Source organism: Puma concolor, chromosome A3 (genome assembly GCF_028749965.1).
Source record: "Puma concolor isolate L17-30 chromosome A3, mPumCon1.1.hap2, whole genome shotgun sequence".
Taxonomy (NCBI): domain Eukaryota; kingdom Metazoa; phylum Chordata; class Mammalia; order Carnivora; family Felidae; genus Puma; species Puma concolor.
In genome coordinates, this window is record NC_141669.1 from 126,666,467 (window position 1) to 126,686,131 (window position 19,665).

Below are 19,665 nucleotides of genomic sequence, written 5' to 3' on the forward strand. Positions count from 1 at the left end.
GCAGATCTTCCTCTGGCTCCTGGGACGTGGCCCATGGGCTCTTCTGGAGGGGCGACTGGCTCCCTGCTTTCCTTCTGGAAGGAAAGTGGTGAGCTTCGGCGTCCAGGAGTTCTGGATTCGGGGTCCTAAGGCAGGCCAGAGAGCGTATTTAGCCCCCCACCCCTGGCTTATCTGTAAGATGCAGTGCAGTGGGGGAAAGATAGTAGCTGCCAATCAGGGAGAGGCTTCCCTGCGGGAGGCAGCCTGCTCACACATATTCCCTCATTTAATCATCCAGTGACTCCTGACACAGGTATTCTCTCCATTTTCAGGTGAAGAGCTGGAGACCCGGGGAGGCGGAGCCTCTGGCCCAAAGTCACGGCTACACGTGAGAGCTCCTGAAGATAAACCACAGGGCCAGGTCCTGGCACGTAGTAGGTGCAGGGCAGGTGCGGGCTCGAGTCTCCCAGGAAGAGAAACAGAGGGGCTCCGTCGCCTGGGAAACAAAACTGTGGGACAAAGTTAAATTTAGAAGAGCCAGACCGGGTTAGAACAAGCCCCATATCCAGCTCAGCCGCAGAAGCAGGACGGGAAATTGGCTTCAGCCACGACAAAAACCTAGAAGTCTGGACACTCGTGAAATGAACCAGGCCGCAGTGGGGGGAGGGCGGCTGCGGGGCGGGGGAGGGCGGGCCGCCTGGGTTGAGCGCAGGAGCCCCCACCTGGGTCAGGTGGCCTTGCCCGGCCTGGCCCCGGGAGTCCCAGCAGTGACAAGGCAGGGCACCACATCCGGGCTGACACCTCCGCCCCCGCGGCTGTTCCCCCGCGGACAGGACAGCGGCAGAAGGGAGGTCCCCCTCCGCTTCCCACCTCCTCCCCCAGAAAGCCCGGTCCCCGCCCAGCCCGCATGGCTCGTTTAGCACCGCTAAGTGGCAACTAAGTGGCAAGCCCGGAGGGGCGGCGGCGGGAGGGGCCGGGTAATGAACTCCTATTGGCTTCCTTCACAAGATCACTGCCTTAATTTACGAGGCCTGAGCGACTCTCATTTCCCCAGTGCGCGTTGAGTAATTAACTATTAATAAAAGCATTACCGAGTTAACCACGGGGGCATGTTTAATTCATGGGGCAGCCCTGGAACAGGACGGGAGGCTTTGGCTCAGTGGGGGGATTCCTCCCAGAGCAAAATATTGCCAGCGGGAGGCCGACCCCCGAGCCAGTCTCTCTGCCATCCTGGACGCCCCTCACCAGGGGATGCCAGCATCCCCTCCAGAGCGGACCTTGGGAGGTATGAATCCCAGTGGAGACGGCTCCTTGCTGTGATGGGGAGCTAGCAAGTGACCTTGGACAAGTCACTTGGGCTCTCTGAGCCTGTGTGTCATCTGGAAAACGGGGTGGCCAAGGACACTGACCTCCCAGAGGTGGACTGCAGGTGTGAAGAAAGTCACTCACACTTTTCTTGTGTCTTTGAATCAGCTCTCCTCCCTGCCTGGTATGCCTTACTCCTTGTCTGTGGGGCAATTCCTATTTAATCTTCAAGGCTTTAGTCTTCAAAAGGGTCAGCTTCCCCCGAGAATCTTTACTCTCCTCCTGCCCCAGGCAGAATTGGTTACTCCCCTTTCTGTCCTTCCCATACATTCTATTATGGAATCCATCCATCCACCCACATACCCACCCACTCACCCACCCACCCATCCACCCATCCACCCATCCACCCATCCATCCCATCCAGGCATCCATCCAGCCAGCCACCCACCCATCCAGGTATCCATCCACCCATCCATCCACCCACCCACCCACCCATCCACCCACCCACCCATCCACCCATCCATCCACCCACCCACCCATCCATCCACCCATCCATTCACCCATCCACTCATTCATATTTATTGAGCAGCTATAGTTTGCATCTCTGATTATGTTGTTTTGAAGTTATGGATAAACCTGGCTCTCCTGAGACTAGTGGCTCTTGTCTTTTGGGGGTCAGGGTCACTCCCCCAGAAAAACGCACATATGCACATACATGCCTTGTAGCCTCCCTCTTCAAAGATTTCTGGGTCATCACTGAAGTTGGGCTGCGGACCCCGATGCGGCAGGTGCTGTGCAGTGCTGCTCAGATCCCTCTTTGGGATTGAAAGACTGATTCCCCCGCTGCTGGGGCTGGGGTCGTGGCTGGAAGATAGCCAGCCCTCTCTGGAGACCGTGCTGATTGGAAGAAAACTGCCTCACCCAAAGTCATGCCTTTTACCAGGGGCAGGCCCACTGTGTCACTGTTCCAGTGACAGATCAATGTGGACCTGCAAAGGCCCGGACCTCTCACGCCCACGTGAGCGAAGTCCGCAGGGTTATTCCCTCCCCAGAACGCTGTCTGGGCTGCTTCAAAGCTGGGCTGCTTCTGCCCAGACCTTCGTCCTGCTCCTCCCTTCTGCAGGTGTTTTTCCCAAGAGCACTTTCTAAACAACATCCTACACACCAATCTCCAGCTCTGAGTCTACTTCCCAGGGAGCCCAGTGGATTAAAAAGCGCTGGGGAAGTTGTCTGAGGACAGCGGCAGTGTCTCCGTCACTTCCGCGTCTCCCGCAGCTCTCACCGGCCGGGGTGCACCGTGGATGCTACAGAAACATGTACAGGATACATCTTAGTGCATTTTCTCCTGGTTCTCTGCTCTGTCTTCCTGTTGTCCCAGAGAGAGAGTTCTCAGGACACCCAGGAGAAAGGGACAGACGGCCCTGCCAGCAGGATGCCAGTGGGACCAGAGCTGTGGGCCTGTTTCTGGGAAATGTACTAGTTGCCAAAGAAGCCGTAAATAACCATGGGAACAGAAGTCAGGCTAATTGGTTGCTACAAAGCGGGGGCAAAGGGGCCTGGAGGATGTCAGGCTCTGTGGTTGGGGTGAAGGCCCCCGGGAATGGCTGGGAGGCTGGAGGCCAGCAGGGATGGGTGGTGCCGGTTGGGGGAGGGCAGCGTGTTCTTGCAGGGGAATCATTTAGAAGCTACACCGAGGTCTCCAGAACCTGGAAAATCCCCTTCGGTTTCCACTATTGGAAACTCCTTCACAGAACAAATATCTATTAAGTATCTCCACTGCGCCAGGCGTTGTAGGAAGGATGGTGACCTCGAGGGGCCGGGGGCTTCCATACTGACTCTTCTCCCTTGTTTCATCACCCGGCAAGTATGGTACACCCTCGACGCCGACGGGTGCTAAGTGGTCACTAGGATGTGCCCAGCACCGTGCTAACTGCCTTACCTACGTGACTCTATTTCATCTGTATAAGAGCTTCATTAAGAGATATGGATTATTATTATTCCTTCCTAACAGACGAAGAGACCGGCTCAGAGGGGATCAGCAACGTGCCAGAGACACACGCCTCATCACAGGGCTGCGAGGAGATAAAAATCCAAGTCGGGGGTGGGGGGGGGGGGGCGAGGCTGCTTTTAGTCACCGTGGTGCTAAAACCTCCACCAGCTTCCTTCCCACAGCTATGAAATAGGTACAATTGGTCCCTACTGCACTGGGCTGTTGGGGACAAAGGGCCTATACGAGAGGCCCGGAGGGTGCCCAGTGAAGGTGCATTCTGTTCTCCTCCCCAGTTCCCTTGTCCCCTGTCTCAAAGCTCCCCCGGGACCGGGAGGAAGGGTGGCCCCATTTGCTCTCTCTCCAAGGACACACATCCCTAGTCCAAGTCCGGCACAGCGCCCGGCACGCGGCCAGCGCTCGCCGAGTGTGGCTGACCCACATGGATGATCTGTGAGTCCCAACCGTGTCCTTTGGATTGCAAGCTGGGGACCCCTCTCAGTCCAACATTACTCAGTGAGGCAGAAAGCTGTGGCCACCACCACGAAGACAATTCTCTTGGTGCCCAGAGGACTCCACTCTCAGGCCACTGGGATTTTCAGGCTTCTCTCAGCGGAAAGGAGCCGAAAGAAACGAAGGTGGCCCCCGAGCCCAGGCAGGGCAGGTGTCTCCCACAGGCAAACCCAGCTGGCTCTCATCCCCACCACGAACCCCAACTGCAGACATCCTCACGTATCGGGGGCATTAACCTTCCTTCCACCGCAGGCTCTGGGGAGAGACGGTGGGCACGTAAGCACTTAAAACTTGAACCTGCGGGTCAGCCCTCCTTCCTCCCTCCCTCCTCCGCAGAAGCTCAAGAGTCGGAGGCTGCATGGGGACAGACGCCACAGCCTTGGAGAGACAAGTCACATCCTCAGCTTCCCTCAACCTGTTCGAGCACCGAGTTGCCATGGCGACGCTGCAGCCCTGAGATGCATTGGCTGCAGCTAGCATGGGTGCTTCTAGGGCTCAAAGCCGAGTGGATGAGGTCTGGCCTCGTGGGCCAGGGCCGGGGCGAGGGGGGGGGGCCCTCCTCTAGGCTCAGCTGGTAATTGCTGCTAAGTGAGGGGCTGTCATTGAACCCAATATGCAGGCACCCTGTAATTACCGCACCAGACAGCGGGTGCTTACTCCCTGCGTGGGGAGAGGGGGACAGAGGGGGAGCAGACAGGAAGCTCTCATCCACCTGAGCCGGCGGGGCTGTGGCAGGCTCTCTCCAGCAGCGGCGGGAGGCCCCCAGCCCCTCCTCTCTGCTGGCTCTCCCCAGTCATCCGTCATCCGGTGTGGAATACTGTCGCCTTTAATCCTGGCCTCTGAGCTTGTAGAATCCGAGGGGGGCAGAGGTGCAGACACAGATAAGGCACCACCTCAGGGGAGCTCTTGGTGTTGTCCCCCTCGTTTCCAGAGGAAGCGTGTCTGCATCGTGCTGCCCTGCTGGAGGCAGCTGTCGTTCTAGTTCCGGCACGCCTGGGTGGCTCGGTCGGTTGAGGTCTGACTTCGGGTCAGGTCACGATCTTGCAGTTCAAGAGTTCAAGCCCCGCGTGTGCTGGCAGCTCAGAGCCCGGAGCCTGCTTCAGATTCTGTGTCTCCCTCTCCCTCTCCCTGCCTCTCCTCTCCCCACCCCCGTTTGCGCTTGGTCTCTCAAAAATAAAACATTTAAAAAAATCTTGTTCTAGTTCCTCTGGAGCCTGGAGGCTCTGAGGACCTCAGGCTAGTCACTGCCCCTCCTAAGCCTCAGTTTCCTTTGCTGTACGACCAGAAGGTGGGTCTCAATCATTCTTAAGGGTTTTTCTACAGCAGGGGTTGGCAAGCCAGAGGCCACAAGCTGAATCCCGTTTTTATAGGGTTTTGCTGGAACGCAGCCACACCCTCTTGCTCCGGTGTCCCTGGCTGCTTTCCGGCTACAATGGCAGACCTGAGTAGCTGTGATAGGGACTATGAGGCCCTTTACAGAAAGTTCGCGGACCTGTTTCTAAAGTATCGATGTTTCCCTAGGCTTAACCGAGGAAGCTTCTGTCACTTCGATGTGATGAGAACAACTCATTAGCAAGCCCTATCCTGGTCCCCACCCACAGACACCACAGTCCTCTCCCAAGGACCCCAGCCTGGATTTGGAGAGCAGAGGCAGGCGGGGTGGTGCCGAGTCGCCGCGTGGTGCAATGGCGCCACCTGCTGTGAGTGCCTGAAAACACTTCTGCCTGGAAGTACTTGTCCCCACGAGGGGCTGGGGGGTTGGGGCGGTGGGGGAGGAGCCGGCTCCCAGGAGCAGCCCAGGCTTCGGAACCCTTGCACATCAGAGCCAGGATCTCGCACCGTCCTCCCCATTTTATGAAGACGGCAGCGTAGAGGGGCGGCCTGGCCTGACTGGTCCAAGGTAGGGGGAGCAGGAAGCTCAGGTCCCGGAGGCTCGGAGGCCACTCCATCTATGTTCCGCGGGCACAGACTTGGCATACAGACCCGGTGGTGAATCCTTGTTCCATCACTCATTTGGGGTCTCGGTTCCACGGCTGTTGAAAGCATTCTCAAAACAAACACGTAACATCTGTTACCAATTCGGACTCAATCTTCTGAATAACTCTGAAATAATTCTTCCCATTGCACGGGTTAAAACACTGTGGTACAGAGAGTTTAAGTAATTTGCTTAAGGTCACAGAGCTAGCGACAGTCAGGATTCAAATCCAGGCTATGAAAGCACTACATGCCCCAGAACACCACTCTATACATTTTTTTCCTGCCTGCAGGTGTGCTGGGGCCCCAAGAGAGGGCCCAGGGGCCCAGAGGAACCCAAGAGATGCAGGGAAGCCTGGAGTCTGCCCAGTCATCTGCAGAAGCCCCAGCCAGGAACGAGAGTGAGGCCCCCGCCACCCCCTCCTGCCCCTATGCCTCCAGGCAACACGAAGTGGCCAGCGGACCGTAAATCCTTTATTTCCAAACTATAAATAGATCTGCTCTCTGAGAAAAGACACTGTCCAGGTGATGAGGCTCCAGCCTCTCCTTCTCCCCTTCCCAAGTGCTCCGCAGTCTAAACCCAGTGCCCCAAGAAACCCGCTGTGCCCCGGAAAGCACCACCTTGGCCGCCAGAGCCTGGCAAGCGGCCGAGGACCGCCCATTCCCTCGTCCCGCTGGGCCTCCAGCACGGCCTCGGCCCTGCTCTGGCCCGACGCGCACCCCGCAGTCTCCTCAGCTCCCCGAGCGAGCCCCGCCAGGCGATTGCGCGCTCCCCAAGGCCCGGCCTGGGAGAGGCCTGGCCCGCTGCTCCCCAGCTGCCGCGAAGGGCCCCCTGGGTCCCCGAGCTGCTGTGAGGTGTGAGGGCGGGGAGAGGCCTGCCTCCAAGCTGGTCTCCCGGCTGGTCACTGCTGCCCCTGGGCCACGAAGTACGCCTCTTCTTCCTCATTGTCGTCCTCCTCTGGCTGCCCGCTCCGGAGCAGCAGCTCCAGGTCGGGGTGGGAGCCCAGCCCCTTCGAGGGCTTAGGGCCCCCATCACCTGGAGACAGAGAGAAGCCAGCTGCAGACCACTGGTGCTTTCCTTGGCATGCCCCAATGGGGGTGTTGAGTCGCCTAGGCTCCCACCCACTCCCCGCCCGCTCCCAGGACACCGCCCGTCTTCTCGGAGTGACGGGCTTACTCCCTGGCGGAGGGGCGGCCGACGCAGAGGCGGCTCGGACCGCCACCGGGCTGGAACCGCCTGTGGGCACGCCGAGGGCCACCTGCCTCTTCCTGGCTAGGTGGCTTGGGGACCCAGGGCCGGGTCGAGGGGAGAGCAGAGGGACTGAGTCACGAGGAGAACACCTTCAGAAAAGAGGCCTCGGGAAGGGGCTCCGGTTTACCTCTGGAGTGCAGGGCTTTGAGAGCAACGTGCAGGGATATGCCCGAGAGGCAGAGGGCGAAGCCCAGCCAGTTCAGGAGGCTGATCTGGTCCCCCAGCAGGTGAGCTGCCAGCAGCAGAGTGCAGACCTCCTGAGGGCAGACAGGCGGGAAGGGCAAGTGATCAGGAGGAGGAGGTGGCCCCTTTGCCAGGAAGGTGGACGGCAAGGCCACCACCACAGGGGAGAGCCTGACCTGCCCGAACTCCCGGGGCCTGGACGGGCTGGCCAGCTGGGCAAAAAAGGGGCTTCCCTGCGCCCAGAAGATCAGGCCTGCCTGCAGGGCTTTCCTCCCCTCGCGCCGCTAAGATGCGACAAAGCAGATGTTTGCATAGTTGTCGCGTCAGGGCTACGAGGGGGGCAAACCAAACTCGGGGCTGGGAGCAGAGCGCCTGGCCCACAGCCCTGTCCGCAGGAATAAAGGGCGGCCACACCTGCGGATGGACAGCCCGACAACGCCACAGGAGAATGCAGTGTCACAGGGCTCTGCGGGACACACGTTGGCCACAGGGCTCTTCACGTGGTGGCTGTCATACATAGTGGCTGCAAATGGGGCTGGTGGGACGGCTCATTCTGAGAACCACAGCTCACGCCTCGTCTAAGCCCCTTGGGGAGACTTACGGTTCTGGGTTTGGGCAACACTAGTCCAGCACCTGTGTCTGCTTAGTCAAGGTGAAACTGTACCGCCCCACGGCCCTGAGCAGGGTGGGGTGAGAGGTGGCAGGGGAGGGGGAAGCTGAGAGCAGAGGCATGCGTGTGGCCAGGCAGCAGTAAAGGCAAGACAGGCAAACACAGGGCACTCATGCCTAGCACTGCCCCTTACTCTGACCACGGCAGGCATCACCAATCCATCACCGAACTCTCTCCCCATGAGTCTGGATGGGGCTTCTCAACCCAACTGCAGGCCACGGCCAGGCAGCCAGAGTCGGCATTCACGGTAAAATGAGAATGTGTCCCAGGCCTGGTGGTCCGAATCCCAACTCGGCCACACACTGGCTGGGTATCTGTGGGTAGATCAGCCCATCTGTGGAATGGGGATGACCGCCCTTACCCCCAGAGCTGCGGCCACGATGGGAGTTACAGACAGGAGCATGGCACACGGCACCCTAACAAGGCACTTCCGTCTCCTCTGCAGGGCCCTGGGGCACGGGAGCTGGGACCGAAGCTGCGACTGAGCTTGGGGGCTGCACTCTAAGACAGGACCAGAGCCACCCCCAAGTCTGTACCTTAAAAATGCCAGCAATGGAGAGAGTGAGGCTGGAGGTTCTGGAGACCAGGAGGAACTCGGAGAAGCCCAAACCGAAGGCGAGAATCCCGCCAAGGAAGAGGCTCCCTAGTACCCGCAGGAGCAGCCCTGTGTCCTGGAAACGGAAGATTTTCTCAGACGTGGACAAATGGAGACCTGAAAGCAGAGGGGGGAGACAGCGGGAGGCTGCGTCCTGGGTGAGCCTGCCTGGGTGGCCTCACCCTGCCCGGCGAGCAGAAGAGCCAGCACTGTTGCAGCCACGCCCCCTGAGCACCTGCAGACTGGCCGAGGCCCAGAGGACAGGACAGGCAGGGAAGAGAACCCTGCGGCAGATGGTCTGACACTTGGGGGGCCGGGGAAGCAGTGGTGGTTCCCAGAGAGTCTCACAGGGAGCCACGTGGAGGGCTTCTGAGCCACTGGGCTCGGGTAGAGAGCACGGCACTTCACAGAACATCGGCCGGAAACATCTGTCCCTTCCCACGGTATGTACCTGTCTTTGGGAAGGAGGGTGACTTCATGTGGCCCTTGCTGCTGTGGTTAAGAGAGGAGGCGGGCAGCCCACCCCGTGAGGACTGTCAATGCCCTGGGCCACCTACCAACAGTGACGAGTCTTATCCTCACAAACCTTCCCCACTTTAATCCCGGTCTTGCTATCACCCAGCTGTGGCACTAGGTTGAGATGTGTCCTCTTTGAGGACCAGTTTCCCCAGTGATAAAATGAGAGCATTTCGACAAGCCCAGCGTTTCTCAGAAAGTAGAATGCGACAAACAGTTCTCAGAAAGTATACACACACACGCAAATATAGGACAAAGCATTCTAAAGACACCCGCATGGGCACCCACACACCAAAGTTTGCTCGACTTCCAGAGGATTCCCGGCCCTCCAACACCAACCCTCTGAGAGAGTGATTTTGCAGGTCTGTCTGCACAAGAACAGCCCGAGCTAGGCACAGCAGAGACACTTGGGGGTGGGGGGGGGGGGGGGCGGGGATGGAGGGTGGCCAGGCACTTGGGAGATTTTTGGAGGGAAGCACCAAAGAAATGCAGAGTGACGGTCCCTCCCAGGCAAACAGCCTCACGATGTAGGACATCTTGTCTGGTGCTGGGCTCAGCAGTACCGCAAAGGCGTCGGCAAATTGAAGGGAATTCGGGAAAGAGCAACATAAGTAATGAAGGCGCTTGGGGGATTAATTTACCAGAAAAGATTAAAGGAGCTAAATCCACGCAGCTTTGCTAAGTGACGACTATCAGGGCTTTCGGATGAGGGTCTGCGGAGACGGGGAGCAGTGTAAACAGCCAGGACAGGAGGCGGCGGCTGTGGGCACGGGGGGCACAAGGAATGGGGGGGGGGAGGGGAGACATTAAAAAAGAGAAAAACGAGGCTGCAGAAGTTTCCTGGACAACGGGGCTGCAGAATAATTTTCTCAGAGAGGTTTGAGACGCTTCACTGCTTGAAACTGAAATGGATGTGGGACAGAATGCTCTGAAATGACCCTGAGGACAGAAAGGACTCTGGGAGGAAGGAGAAACAGACAGGCAACAATGACTAATCTCAAAACATGGGAGGAAGGAAGGACATGGAGTGCACTGCCAGCCTAGACCATTCTCCCTGCCTCGCCTCGCCTCTCCCCTCTCCAGGCGGCAATGGTGGGCGGGACTGCTCACCAGCCCAGACTCCTGTACAAGGGCTGGCCGCACAAAGTCCGGCACACTCCCCCTGTCCCAACCTACTGTTCCGCCACCAACGGCCTGTCAAAGTCCCATCCAGCCTCCAAAATACGTTGCCTGGTAAGCCTTTCTGACTTGGCTTTCCACCCTAGCATCCTGAAATAATTCATGGCCTTCCGTTCCTTCTAAGAGACAGAACACATCATGGTTAACACGAAGGACTTGGAAGCCAGCTGCTGGAACCAAATGCTGGCTTGTTTATGAACCACAGGACCTTGGGCAAGGTTATCTTCTCCCCACTTGTTTCTTTAACTTGCGCGATGGGCATAATGATAGTACGGCCATGTGGGGTTTTGGGGTGTATGAGTTAGTATGTTTAAAATGATCAGAAGAGGGGCGCCTGGGTGGCGCAGTCGGTTAAGCGTCCGACTTCAGCCAGGTCACGATCTCGTGGTCCGTGAGTTCGAGCCCCGCGTCAGGCTCTGGGCTGATGGCTCAGAGCCTGGAGCCTGTTTCCGATTCTGTGTCTCCCTCTCTCTCTGCCCCTCCCCCGTTCATGCTCTGTCTCTCTCTGTCCCAAAAATAATAAAAAAAAAAATAAATAAAACATTGAAATAAAATGATCAGAAGAGCCTGGCACACCTGTCCGCATCCATTGTCATCATCATCTGCTGTCTTTCATACACACTTTCTGTGTAAGCATTTATCATGCTGGATTCCAGCCATCCGGTTTAATGTCTGTCTGGCCCTTGAACCAGGCACTACCAAGGGACGGACTACACCTCTGATGTCTGTAAACTCTGCAGTTACCACAGGGCTGGGCTCAGAGCAGGGACCGGGGATCTGTTGTACCGAGGGGCCGCCAAGATGGACGACCGAACCTACCTTCAAATATGGCAAAGAGAGGGAAGAGCCCCAGAAACATGAGTGGCTGCAGGTGGAACATGGTGTCAATGGGGTTCTGGAGCCCTGCAGAATGGGGACACGGGTGAGCTGCCAGGCCTGGCCTGGCCTGCCCCCACCCTGCCCGGTGCCCCCAGGCCCCTCTCTCACCAAGTTCGGCCTTCTGCAGGAGCATCTGGGTTAGGGTCCAGCGGATGCCGCCGATGAACGAGGCCCCCAGCACCAAGGCAAAGCCCTCCACGTTGAACTGTGTGGACTTGTAGGTGAACATGAAGAGGCCCCCGGCGATGAGGAGGACCACCAGGACCAGCGCTGCGCGCTATTAGGATGAGGAGCAGTGGCAACTAACTGTGGGCTCTTGAGTTCCTCAAACCTGGAGCTTAGGCTCGGTAGCCATGTTGGCTGACCCTGAGGCAGGAAACCCTTCTCCCCCTCGACCTTGGGGGTCCCGGCCAGCAACTTCCCATCAATGTAGGCACGGCTGACGTTCAGTAGACATGTACCCTGCATCCCTCCTTGATCTAAACTTCTTTAGCGCTTTCCTTTGGTTATAGCAAAGGGCCAGCTGTGCCTGGTCCCTGACCTTGAACCCTTTCTCCTTTGGTCATTCTTTTGGTCATTCCACCTGCCACGCCAGTTGCTAAGTATTATCAGCAGTGGCCTGTCCTAGGTCCTTCCTCAGTGACAGGAGTTACGGCCACCTGGGCTCGTTTCCTCGGTCACATACAGTGATTAGCTACTGCCCAGTCCTCCCTTTTATTCTTAGCATCTGTGGGGGTAGGAGGGACCAGGGGAGCTGAGGCCTCACCAGCTCCTCCAGCTTGAAGATCAGCGAGAAGATCAGGATGAAGAGGACAGCGGAGGACTTGGTCATCGTGTACCTGCAAGGACAAAGCACCCACGATGCACCGCCAGGGCTCAGGGCTCAGACCCGCCACCAGGAGAGGAGCCCACGGACACTGCTGGAAAAGGCGGGAGGCCGGGGGACCTCTGATTTCCCTGAGGGCAGCTGGCTCTGCTCAGGGCAGCCAGGCAATCTGGGTACAGAAGACCACAGGAAGGCAGCCTGAGTCATCTGGACTGATGACGTGACCTTTAATCAGAAGAAATCTTGGCCTAAGAGGACTCTTGCTACCGCCAGAGAGAAAAGGCCGCGGGTTGGACGCTGAGCTCACTAAGTCCTATTATACCTGCTCCTCCGTGGAGACCGGGATAAGGAAGGAAGGAAGGAGGAGAGGAGAAAAAGAAGGCAAAGGCTGTGCTCCCTGAAGTGCAGAGTCAGAGATGAGAGAGGACGGTCACACCCGCCCTTCTGCGCAGCCACAGGCACCACACACCGGTCAGTGCCCTCTCTCCCCTGCATACGGTCACCACTCTGAGTCCCTGGCTCCCCCCGCCACCCGGGGCCGCCGGGCAGGCAGGCACAGCACCCCTGCGAGCTAAGTTTACCGCAGGGGCTGTCAGCTTCCCAGAGAGCCGCTGGGTGTCAGGAAGGAGCGGAGATCAAGGGCCGGTCCCAGAGAGGGGTACGGCGCTGGCCCGCCGGCAGGGTGCGCGCGAAAGGCTGGACGGAGGTGGCGGGGTGTGGCCGGTACTCACAGCGAGACGGTGATGTAGAGGAAGCTCCAGTTGGACAAGCCCACGTCAAGCGCTGTTGCCAGTGCTGTGGAGACAGGGGCGCCCCCGGACATGCAGCCAGGGCAGGCCGGCACGCGAGCGCCGGCTGTTCAGACACCTCCGAGAGGCCCCCGAGCGCTCCCTGCTTTGCCCCGAACACCCCGGCTTTCTCTGGGGCCCTCGGGCCTTCCTTTCACAGCAGCTGAAGGGTCAACTCCTGGCCACAAAACGCAGGGGGTTCCGCTCCAGCATTAGGACTGGGTAGTTCCCAGTGGCTAAACATGGCGGATGTGTGAATGTCCCTTCCCTCAGGATAGAGGCACACTCGTCCTGGAGGCCTGGGTCCTCCAGGGTCTGTCCCTGCCACCCCCTCATTTCTCCCACTTCCCCTCACCAGCGCTGAGTCTCGGCGTCCGGAGACGCTTTCAGTTCCCTTTCAGACCCGCACACGCACTGAAGCCTCGGCCGCTGTAGCCCAAGCTCTGGGAAGCCTCCCCCTGGGCCTGGGCTGGTGCCTCTGGGCTCCCAGGCACCCCTCATCGTCCCACTACCGCCAGGACAGGGACGGGACTCTGCTCACTGCCGTCTCCAGGGCAGGTGTCAGCTCAGCATACACATCGAAGGGCCAGACAACGACAAGGCCATTGCTGCCTCCATGTGCACGGGAGCGCGCGCACTGTGTGTGCGTTGGGGAGGGGGGAGCTGGGGAGTGCATAAGAGGCAGAAGCAGGGCCGGGCTGGGAGGGGAGGCAGGAAGAGAGGAGCGGGAGGGCCTAAGCTCCGAGACATCAAGCCCTTGTGTTCTTAGCCTGTGGCTTTCCAAGTGCCCTCCTCTGCCCCGGCCCCAGGCAGGCCTGTACCTGTGGGAGCTACTCTCCTGAGGTAGTCCGTCCAGCTCAGCACCACGCGGGCCCTGTGGCTGGAGCACTGAACCAGCGCCCTGGACAGGGCGGAGAACAGGAAGATCACGGCCAGGTGCAGCATCGTCATGAAGAGGGGGAAGTGGAAGCTCTACGGAGCCCAAAGCACAGACCGCCCAGCACGGGTTACAGCCTGCCCGCAGCCCGTCCCCCCTGTCCGGTGGCAGCGACGCCAACCAGGTGGCTCCCGAGGGTCTGCAGCAGCCCAGGGGCTTTCACCCACGTTATAATCACTGGAGACAAGAGACGTGTGGTTCCAATTTCAGAAGTCACACAGAGAGCAGGTGGCGGGCATGGCGCCGTCCCCACCGCCCTCAGCCTCCTGCTGCGGCCCCTCCCCAGGAAGGGCCTGTGCGGCCGGCTCAGCTGCACCGGTCATGAAAACCCCGAAACGCTTCTCCACTGGCCGGTGAGCAGCTGCCTCCTTAAGCCTCCCTAGTGCCCCCACTCATCCTCAGTCCTCCCCCTTTCCCGGTTTCCCCTCCCTCCACCCGTTTGAGGGGAAGCCTTGGCACGGTGGGGCTCTAGGGCCCGGTCCCATCACCAGCGTGACTGGCTTCCAGTCTGACTGGCTGAAGCCTGTGCCGTCCTGTTGCTAAATATTAGGGGTCGCTGTAGCCACGGCCACAGTCACCTGCCACCCAGCCCCCTGCCCGGCAAGGACCCTATTACCTTGGTGAGCCATTTGTTGTAGAAGGTGATGCCGATGGAGAAGCAGTAATAGAGGAGGACCAGCCCCAGAGTCAACACCGCCTTCCACACAAAGGCCACGTCGAAGGCCCACCTCCCCATCCGGGGAAGCCGCAACCCCCTAGCTCTGGGTCGGTGGGAGCCTCTCCCCAAGACAGCCGAAGACAGGAAGGGCCGGCCAAGCTGGGCCACAACTTTCAACAGGAAGGTCTCCTGGCCGGAAGAGTCCTCTTTGCCTCCATGATTCAGAATCGTCCACGGAGCCCCAGGCAGAGTCCTCACCTAAGGGGCTGGTGGCCCAGGCCAACCCTCTCCATGATTAAGTGGACGCAGGGCTCACACGTCCCCAGGGTGGAGGCTAGAAGAATGGAAAGGAAAGAGGGCTGTCTGACCGGTCCACCCCACCCCTGCCCACAGGGGGCAGGCCAGAGTGGACTCAGCAGGAGCAGGAAGGGGCCCAAGCCCAGCACAGGCCCTCACAGGAGCTCCAATCACGTCAGCTCTGTCACCTCGAGCCGTTCTCCGTGAATTGCCACCAAAGTGACCTTTTAAGAACGTAAATCTGATCATGTCAGATCAGACGTCGGCCCTTCAGTGGCTCCCAGTGCTCTTATGATAAAGACCAAAAGCCTTTCTGTCCGCTAAGACGGCCTGATCTGTCCCTGCTGGGCTCTGTCCCCATCCCACCGGCCACCTCAGCTCCCCAAACACACAGGCTCTTTCCTACCTCCTGAAGGAATGGACCTGCCACCCTTCTCCATTCCTGTCTCACCTGGTCCTAGTCAACTTCAGCTCAAATGTCACTTCCTCGGGGGCTACCCCGTGATGGGGCTGCTCTCACGGCCCCCTACTTTTCCTTCAGTGCCCTTGTGCGGGGCATGGTCATCTGAGTGACGTCTCTGTCCCCTGGGAGGCTGTGAGCTCCGTGAAGACAGGGACCACCGTGCCCCTTAGTCTTACGCCCACTGGGCACATCGTGAGTTGCCCATACGGTTCGATGACTCAGCGCAAGACACCGGGCACTTGGTTCTCTGGGGGCTGATCTGGTCTTTGAGGCGTTAAAAATGGACCAGGAAACCAACACCTCCCTGCCCCCAGCCTCTAACAAGCACTCCCCTAGTCATCGTGCCCGCCTGAGGCTCTTGCCAAACCTCACCGCTCCCAGCCTATCGATGCAGGCGACTCTAGTGAGTGTCCAGAGCGTGTGGGCTCTGCGGACACCAGGCGGACCCAGGTCCCGAGCTATCCTGCCCGTTGCTTCATCTGTGCGTCCCTCCGGTCCCCATCTCCTCCACGGAGAGGTTCCCAACTTGCTCCAGTGCCGCCACCTTCTTCAAGCCTTCCTAGAACCATCTGCTCAGACATCTACTTTCCCCACCCCCAGCCCTTTCCGAAAGGAGGAAGTGCATTCAGTTCTGGACAGGGAAGCCGGGTTATCGTTTCCCCTCCCCCAAGGCGAGGTGGGAGCCAGCACAAGGCTTTGCCCAGAGGATACCCCCCCCCCCCCCGGGCTGCTGTTCTCTCCAGGGGAGCTTTGGAACCTGCCGGTGGTATTTTGGGGGAATTCTAGCTTTTTTTTTTTTCAAGTTTATTTATTTATATTGATAGAGATGGCATGTGAGCAGGGGAGGAGCAGAGAGAGAGAGAGAGAGGGAGAGAGAGAGAATCCCAAGCAGGATCCATTGTCAGCACAGAGTCTGACGTGGGGCTCCAACTCATGAACCGTGAGATCATGACCTGAGCCGAAACCAAGAGCCAGTCAGGCGCCCCAGAACCCTCCTAGCTTTTAGTGGGGGGTGGAGGGGGGGGGGAGACAGTCCACATAACTAAGACTCGCTCTGGATCCTTTGTAGGGTAGAAGACTTACTTAAAATTACCTGAACCTAGAACCCAACTCTGTGTGTGTGTGTGTGTGTGTGTGTGTGCGTGCGCGCTTTTAAGTAAATTCTACCCCCAGCGTGGGGCTCCAACTCATGACCCCAAGATCCAGGGTTGCACGCTGTACTGAGCCAGCCAGGTGTCCCCAGACCCCAACTGTCTTACATGTGACACAGAGCAGTCTTTCCATGGTTCCACAATGCACTGAAATTCGTTTGCCACGTACACCGAGGAGACGGCACTGCTTTTGATAAACGGTTTGGAGAAACCACGACATCCACAGCAATGGCACACGTGGTGTTTGAGCTGTCACGCTCAAACGTGGCTGGGGCACTGAGCACAGGAGCTACCGCGTTCCCGGGGGTTCTGTGGGGTGGTGAAAGCATGGACTGCTTCCTCGCGGCTTCTAGCATCCTTGGACTCGGGAACTTACACATCGAAACACATTTTATTGCCGATTACCTTTTATTAGCAATAAGCTGACATCTCCCCAGCGTGTAGCCCTCCCTCTGACCTCGTCGTCAACTCCAGAGGAATAGCCAGTGGCCGACTGTCTGTCCGCACCTGGATGCCTAGTGTCCGGCACCCACCCCTAGCCTGCCCAGCGCGGACTCCTGTTTCCCAGCAGGCGTCCAAATCTGCCCCTCCTCCCACCGCAGCCAGTGACACCTCCGTCCACCTAGGGGCTCAGGCCACAAATCTCGCCCCCAGCCTGATTCCTCTCTCCTTCAGCCCACATGCCATCGGCAAGTACTGTCACCTCAGGCTTCAAAAACATCCCCGATCTGGTCACATCTCCTGTCCTCCACCACTGCCCTCCGGGCCGCCATCCTCTCCCCCCACCACACAATGCGCAGTCTCCTCCACTTCTCCCCACATCTCCTGCAGGTCAGGCTCCTGCCTGCCCAGCTGGGGAGTGGGGCACACGGGCACCAAACCTACACCTAACAGGTCTTAAGGCCCACACGCTTTCCCTATACCTAGGTTTCTCAATCTTGGCATTACGGACAGGTGGGGCCAGATCATTCTCTGTGCCCTGTGGGATGTCTAGGAATGTTCCTGGTCTCCATCTACTAGGTGCCCATCACGGCCCCTCATCCTCAGCTGTGACAACCAAAAATGTCTCCAGAGGCCATGGGGGGGCAAAACCGCTCCCTGCTGAGAACATGCCTGCTTACACCGCACAGGCAACCACACGGCGTTATATCCTCTAGCACTCGCTCCCCAGGGTTCCCCACCATGGCTCCCAAGCCAGGGCAGTCTACACATTTCCGTGAGTCAACTTCTTGCATCTTCTGCTTTTGGTGCAGTTCCCATTCCAACGCTGCGATCTGTGCACCCCGCCTCCCCGCCCTGTTCACGGCCTACTCTGCCTTCGCCGGTCCAGGTCCTCCACCTCCAAAAAGTCCCCATGACTACCCCAGCCCGCGGCGAGCACGGTCTCCAAGTTAACAACACTCATTCTCTTATTATGAGTCACCTAACCCCAAACACAAGATCAGACTTCAGCCAGAAGGGCTCTTGGAAATCATTCGGCCACTTACTCAATGTGCATTTATCAAGTGCCACTGTATACCCAGCCCTGGAGACAGAGACAGGTAACTGATAAGATCCCTGCCTTTCTTTTAGGATAAGGGAAACCAGCCTGAAAGGGGCAAATGCTCTTTTTCAAATCACACTTGCCAAGAAAGGAATTCTATGTTGGCCTTACTTTTCCCCAGGGGGCAGCCTGGCTGGGAGCAGCAGCCCCCTCAGGGGAGGGCACCGTAGCACCTGGCCCCCCTCACTCTGTGTGGCTGTAACCTGGGCAGTGCAGTTTAGCGCTTACAAGTGCAGGCTTGGAGTGAGAAAGACCTGGGATCCAGTCTTGGCTCCTTTACTACCTGGTGGCCTCTGAATTACCTGAACGCTGGGCCTCAGTTTCCACAACAGTGTATCCACGACAGAGGATAAACTCATCTGCCTCTTGGGAGAGGAGTCAAGAGCAGCAAGTCCAAAACCGGATGCTGGTTTGTGGCAGCAGCCGCTTGCACCCCCTCCTGGCTCCTTTACAACAAACTCCCCCAGGGCCCCGTGTCCTGCCATCGCGACTCCTTCCCAGTCTGTCCCCACTGCTCCGAGTCACCACACCCTCCTCCTGGCTGCCTCTCCGAGGATCAAGTCTCTGCTTCCCTCAGCACCTTACACAACTGACCACCTCCTCCTCCGCGGAAAACCTTCTCTTGGCTGCCACACCGCACTGTCCTGCTTTTTCTTCCTTTCTCGGACTCCTTTTCCGAACTCCCTGCCTTCTTCGCTGGCTCCTTCTCATCAACCAACTTGTAAAAGTTGGCCACCTGAGCACTGGACCCTGGCTTCACTTCCCTTCATTCTTGGGTCATCTCATCCCATCTGATGGACATTCCAGTGATTTCTAAATCCTTTTCATTTGCCCTACCCTCTTTTGCCAGCTCCCAGGCTGGTATATCTAACAGTCTACTTGGTAGCTCCACTCGAGATACCTCAAACTGAAGGTGCCCCCAACCTATACCATTAGTGAATGCCAGCAAAACACACCTGGTTACTTACGCGCAAGCCCCCAAATCAACGATGAGTTCATCCTTGCCCACTCTTTCCCTCCTTCCTCAAACCCTATCCTGTCCGTTCCTGCTCTCATATCCCTGTGGCCCAGCTGCCTTCGCCTCGGTGGGGGCCGGCAGCCTCTGCCACGCCGATTTCTCACCTGGCGGCTGCAGCAGTCCCCTAACTAGTGTCCTCGCTTCCTCCTCCTGACAGCCTGGAGTCCACGAGGCAGGGCAGCAGGGGCGAAGGCTTAAAACACAGAAAGCACGCCACGCCCTCCCAGGGCGAATCCCAACCCCCGAGCGGGCCCGCGGGGAAGGCCTCCCACCATCTGGCCTCTGCCGGTGTCTGTCCCGGTGCCGCGGCCGCCGCCACGCTGGCCCCTGGCCGCTCGCCAAACCCATCCCGCCCGTGTCGTTCTTTGCACTCGCCGTTCCCTCCTCCCTAGACCTTTGCTCGGCCGAACCCTCCTCAAGGGTCCGCGACTCGGGCTCCCGGCACCTCCCACCACCTGACGTTGCCCTGTTTGCCCACGTGTTTACTGCGCGCCCCGCACTCCCACCCCGCCGCGGGCTGAGGCCTCTCGGCGGCCCGGGCCGCGTCCGCGCAGTTCCCGCCTGGCTCCGGCCCCGGGACGTCGCGCGGGGCGCAGGCAGCGCCGGGAAACGCGCGGCGGGCGGCCGGGCAGGGCGCGCGGAGGCCTCGCCCCCTCCACGGCGCCGACACTGCGACCCGGAAGGGACAGGAGCCGGAGCGCGCCGCGCCGCGCAGAGCCCGGCCGAAACCCCACTCCCCGGCCCGGGCCGGCCGGCCCCGCCCTCGGGAGCGCGCGCGGGCCCCGCCGCGCGCCCACTCACCTCGGTTCCGGGAGCTACGGTCCGGATCCCCCCGCCGGAAGTGCGAGGCCGAGCGCCGCCGCGAAGGGTGTGAACTTCCGCCAGAAGCCGCCGAGGGGCGGGACCGACCGCCGGCTGCCGGCCGCCGGCGGGGCGGGGCGGGGCGGGGCTC

The 19,665-nt window shown here is 59.2% G+C and overlaps 1 protein-coding gene across 4 annotated transcripts; it reads right to left on the reverse strand.

Moving 5' to 3' along the window:
• Positions 1-6,219: 6,219 nt before the first annotated feature.
• Positions 6,220-19,642, reverse strand: SLC35H1 (solute carrier family 35 member H1). Of its 4 annotated transcripts, XM_086702365.1 has the most exons (10): positions 19,515-19,642; positions 14,200-14,575; positions 13,468-13,618; positions 12,590-12,653; positions 11,799-11,871; positions 11,141-11,309; positions 10,973-11,056; positions 8,400-8,575; positions 7,138-7,267; positions 6,220-6,794 (listed from the first exon to the last, which is right to left on the reverse strand). In XM_086702365.1, the coding sequence occupies exons 2-10, from the start codon at positions 14,317-14,319 to the stop codon at positions 6,661-6,663; spliced, it is 1,101 nt and encodes a 366-aa protein (XP_086558491.1). In that variant the 5' UTR covers positions 14,320-14,575; positions 19,515-19,642; the 3' UTR covers positions 6,220-6,660. The 4 variants fall into 4 exon arrangements, with proteins under 4 accessions (XP_086558491.1, XP_086558492.1, XP_086558494.1 ...); XM_086702366.1 differs by lacking the exon at positions 19,515-19,642 and having other exon boundaries at positions 13,468-13,547; positions 14,200-14,339; XM_086702368.1 differs by lacking the exon at positions 19,515-19,642 and having other exon boundaries at positions 12,440-12,653; positions 13,468-13,547; positions 14,200-14,339.
• Positions 19,643-19,665: the final 23 nt, after the last annotated feature.

Bases quoted from the DNA above. Each gene is read 5' to 3' on its own strand.
- SLC35H1 (XM_086702365.1), bottom strand. From the start codon at position 14,319: ATGGGGAGGTGGGCCTTCGACGTGGCCTTTGTGTGGAAGGCGGTGTTG. The intron at 12,654-13,467 runs GTACAGGCCTGC...CTGTCTCCACAG, and splicing joins CAGGAGAGTAGCTCCCACAG to CACTGGCAACAGCGCTTGAC. The intron at 6,795-7,137 runs GTAAACCGGAGC...CTCTGTCTCCAG, and splicing joins CAAAGCCCTGCACTCCAGAG to GTGATGGGGGCCCTAAGCCC.